General features: G+C 42.3%; 1 protein-coding gene across 1 annotated transcript in view; it reads left to right on the forward strand.

Annotated features, from left to right (window-relative positions):
• Positions 1 to 4,196, forward strand: part of LOC103737145 (ryanodine receptor 2) — a 216,733-nt gene extending 212,537 nt beyond the window's left edge. The window contains exons 21-22 of the mRNA XM_008836859.1: positions 1,266 to 1,482; positions 3,928 to 4,196. Coding sequence (XP_008835081.1) covers positions 1,266 to 1,482; positions 3,928 to 4,125 — 415 coding nt within the window. The 3' untranslated portion in view covers positions 4,126 to 4,196. The remainder of the gene's footprint in view (positions 1 to 1,265; positions 1,483 to 3,927) is intronic.
• Positions 4,197 to 4,631: the final 435 nt, after the last annotated feature.

Below are 4,631 nucleotides of genomic sequence, written 5' to 3' on the forward strand. Positions count from 1 at the left end.
TATTTTATATAGGGTAATATTTTTTTTTTGCCTAGAACTGAAACATAAACTAGGAAAGGAATTATTTTTGTAAGCTGAGCTCCAGAACATCTTGCTGTCATTTAACTGTTACAAAGTGCTCTTCAGTGAAATTCACATTATTTTTACTTAAGCAGTGTGTGATGTACACATTCTCATAGCAAGATCTTCTTTGGAGTTGTTGAAAGTGACAAAGTCTAAGAAATATGATCACCTGCTTTCTTCAGCAAACCACTGACATCCAAGTTCTCTTCAAGGAATTTCCTTAGGAAAGCAGGTTCTGGACAGTGGAAGGTTTTTCCTGATACCTCATCCAGCGCCTGCCATTTGAGCACACAAATACATAGGTCCCATATTTTTTGTCGTTGTTTGACTGATATTTGGCTACCTTGGGACTTTAAGTTGTCACAGACATATTCTTCATTTACATGGAAAAAATATGCATGTTCCTTTACTATTTTTTTTTTTTGGTCTTTTTGAGACAGGGTCTCCCTGTAGCCCCAGCTGTCCTGGAACTCACTATGTAGACCAGGCTGGCCTCGAACTCAGAGTTCCGCCTGCCTCTGCCTCCCGAGTGCTGGGATTAAAGGTGTGCACCACCACGCCGGCTAATTACTAATTACTATTCTTTTTAATTTAGTGAGTCCCAAGTCTTCCCTGATCTACGAATGCACATTTAGCCTAGTTTTCTGTTTTTGTTATTATTATATGATGTTGTTCTCCAGCTTCAGTTCTGTTGCTGTGATAAAGTGCCCTGACACACAGGCAACATAGGGAGAAAGTTTCATCTTTAGCTCACAGTGGCAGTTACAGTCCCTCACTTGACACCACTGGTCATAGGACGCTTCATGTCAAGAGCAGAGAGAGATGAAGGTGTGCGTGCCTAGTCATCCTCAGCTTTCTCAACTCATACAGTCCAGGGCCCCAAACCAGGGTGGGTTTTCTCACATCAGTTTAAGGCAATCAAGATAATTTCCCACAGCACACCCACAGGCCAGCCTGATCTGCACAGTCCCTCTTTGAGACTCTCCTCCCTGGTTTGGATCAGTGCACTTGAAACTAACCAGCATGATGCTCACTTCTTAGAATCAGAAGCTCTAGGTACCCAGGTCCCTCTAATGATACTTAGGAAAAATGTGGCTTGGCTAAAATTAGTTTTATACTAGTAAATTTTCCCTAATAATATTCATTGGAAAAGTTCCACATATATCAAAGGTATGATTGGCTCCAACTTGCTTCTTTTGTAGGGTTCGCTTTCTGCTTGGGGGGCGACATGGGGAGTTTAAGTTTCTCCCTCCACCTGGTTACGCAGCTTGCTACGAAGCTGTGTTGCCGAAAGAGAAGTTGAAAGTGGAACACAGTCGAGAATATAAACAAGAACGGACGTACACACGGGACCTGCTGGGCCCCACAGTTTCCCTGACCCAAGCTGCCTTCACACCTGTCCCTGTGGACACCAGCCAGGTACCAAGAGCGATGCCCGTGGTTGTCACTTGCACTGCAGTTTTCTGATATTCAGTGACTCTCAAGCGTGGACTGCAGCCACAGCAATGGCTTTTCAGCCTTTCACTAAATGTGTCCCATAAAATAATACCCTTTCCTGTCTCCACTCACCTATTTTGTCTTGAGGCAGAGGCGGGCAGATCTCTGTGAGTTCAAGGCTGGCCTGGTCTACATAGCAAGTTCCAGGACAGCTGGGGCTACAGGGAGACCCTGTCTCAAAAAGACCAAGAAAAAAAAATTAAAAGAATTGTCCTATTTTGCTAAATTGATTTCTTAATGGTATGTCACAATATGTAGTTTTAAAAAAATGTTCTGTGGTGGCGCATGCCTTTAATCCCAGCACTCGGGAGGCAGAGGCAGGTGGAGCTCTGTGAGTTCAAGGCCAGCCTGGTCTGTATAGTGAGTTCCAGGACAGCTGGGGCTGCAGTCAAAAAGACCAAAAAAAAAAAAAAAGCTGTGTTCTGGATTGTCTTTAAAGTTTTATTAAAATAGTTAATACTGTGGCCAGAGAAATCGCTCAGCGGTTAAAGGCGCCTGCTGCCAAGCCTGAGGATCTGAGTTTGATTCCTGGGATCCACAGAGTGGAAGGAGAGAACCAACTCCTACAACTTGTTCTCTGACCTCCATGTGTGTGCCATGGCACACCTGTGCCTGCTCACACACTCATGAATGCACACACACACACACACACACACACACAAATAAATAAATGTAAAAAAGAAAATAAAAAAACAGTCAATATTATTTAGCTTATAAAATGCAAATTGTAAATTAACAAATAACCAAATATAGCAACATATGGGACTTAGTTGCCAAATTATATAAGCAACTTTAGGGAGACAGGTGATTTAACGTCGGGATAATACACTATACATTGTAATGCCACATTGATGTGATGTGCACTAATTTTGGAGTATACACTTTTTCAGAGTAGACATGGAGTTCTTAATTTCTTCTCCTATATAGATATAATAATATTGATATTTAAATAACCTTTATCTTGGGTAGAGATGGAGGTCATAGCTCCAAAGTGAAAATGCCCAGGACTAAAGGTCTACTTGAGGATTTGGGGAAGACAGCCATCTTGCCAGTTGGATGCGTAGAACGTGTGACTTACTAGCACCATCACATATTAAATAGATGCCCAGGGTCTGTGACTCATTACACATGGTCGTTTGCTTCATAGGATCCCGGGGTTGATAGTAAATTAAATACTGCTTTATTTGGACAACAAGGTAACTGCGTTGAGATTGTCTAGATAATTCAGTTCATTAGTTTTAAATATGGAAGATATTTCTGGTGTCTGAAGTTGATGTAATAGCAGGTCTCGGAAACTTCAGTTGTTGATCAGGAAGTCATTTCGTTCCTGTTTTCCCTGAGCACACATTTCACATTCTGTAGTTAAAACAAGCAAGCACAGCCTTCAGCTGCAGTTCAGTTTGTGTTCTCTGTGGCTGGAGGGTGGCAGGATGTGCCTAGCGCTACCTGAGTTCAGAGGGAAACATGGTAGATGGGGCAGAAATGGGCACCTGGATTGCCCGCAGTTGCAGGTGGAGGATGGACCAAGGCTGGGCTGCTCAGTGATTCACCAAGGGATAGGCACAGGGACAGCCTTTCCCTGGGCTACCTCATCCTGGGCATCGTAGTGTCTGGTCCATTGAGGAACCAGCTGGGGGTCATCCAGGAAGGCTCACCAAGATGTAAAAACATCTACTCATTTGATAAACTACCCTGTGGTCTTTATCAAGACTCTAAACTTTCTCCTTTTTTTTCTTTTTTGAATCAGGATCTTACTCTATAGTCTTGAGTGGCCTAGAACTCTATGGAGACCAGGCTAGCTTTGAACTCAGAAACATCCACCTTTTGCTGGCTCCTGAGCACTGGGATTAAACTCGTGAGGCACCGTATTTGGCAACTTTCTCTTTGTAATGGGAACTGTAAAGCTCTCTTTTCTCCTTGAGGCAATTCTGAAATACAATAGAGTTCGTGGGAAACCAATCACAGTTGTCAGGTCTCTACAGACATACAGAGCCACTGAATTGCAGGCTGAGCACAAACTTGCCTTTCCTTAGGCCTGTGGATGCCGGTCAGGTTGCCTTAAGAGATGTGGGGCAGTTCTGCGAACTAACATCACTTTGCTCTTGGTTCATACTCATTCAGCGTCTCCCAATTGTTTAGACCAATGCCTCATTTTCTGTTCATTTGTTTATTTACTTAGAACCCTGACTGTGCACACACATAACGAAATTTATCTAGAGACTGTCGTGAATAGCTGGTTCAGAACCCGATTATGTTGCTGCATCTTCATGGTCTGTGAGACAGTGATTTAGTTCAGCTGACGGGAAGGACAGTCAACACTATCTTATGGCACTTGGTTCTGATGAGTGTTTCCTCTTTTCTTTGTAGATCGTGTTGCCTCCTCATCTAGAAAGGATAAGAGAAAAGCTGGCAGAGAACATCCATGAACTCTGGGTCATGAATAAAATTGAACTTGGCTGGCAGTATGGTCCGGTACATAATTTTGAAATTTATTATCAGATTCTGTTAATACATGTTTTGGAAAACATAACATTTCTCTTTCGTCCTGTTATGGGGTGGACATGAATCAATAGGATTGATTTTCCTTTTGGCTGCATATTAGTTTTGTGAAGTTTTTTTTTTTTTAAACTAGAAAGACTCCTAGCATCGGCTCATTGAAGGGCAATAGTATTTGCCTGGATAATTAGAAAGTTATCAGTCTTTGGATTGAAAATTGCACTTTAAAAATCAAGGCTATGACAGACAATGGATGTTTCTTTCTACAACTTCAAAAGCAGTGAGAATGAAGGTGGAGACTGATGAGAACCATGAAGTCAGTTTACTCTCGCTCTGATATTCTGTTTCTATCCTGGGCCTGCGTAGCTCCTGGAGACGCGGGTGGATGTTCCCAGTTGGCTTCCTAAGTCAAGGCTAGGCCGACCAATAATGTCATATATGTTTCCAAATGCTTATTTGCTCAGGATCTTAGCTTACATCGTGTCAGTGAAACTTTGATTAAAACAAAGAACTCCTATATCATACCAATGTATAATAAACCAACTGTAACAGGACCTTGGTAATGCTTTCTAGAA

The sequence above is a fragment of the Nannospalax galili genome, unplaced genomic scaffold (genome assembly GCF_000622305.1).
Source record: "Nannospalax galili isolate Female #2095 unplaced genomic scaffold, S.galili_v1.0 scaffold2618, whole genome shotgun sequence".
Taxonomy (NCBI): Eukaryota; Metazoa; Chordata; class Mammalia; order Rodentia; family Spalacidae; genus Nannospalax; species Nannospalax galili.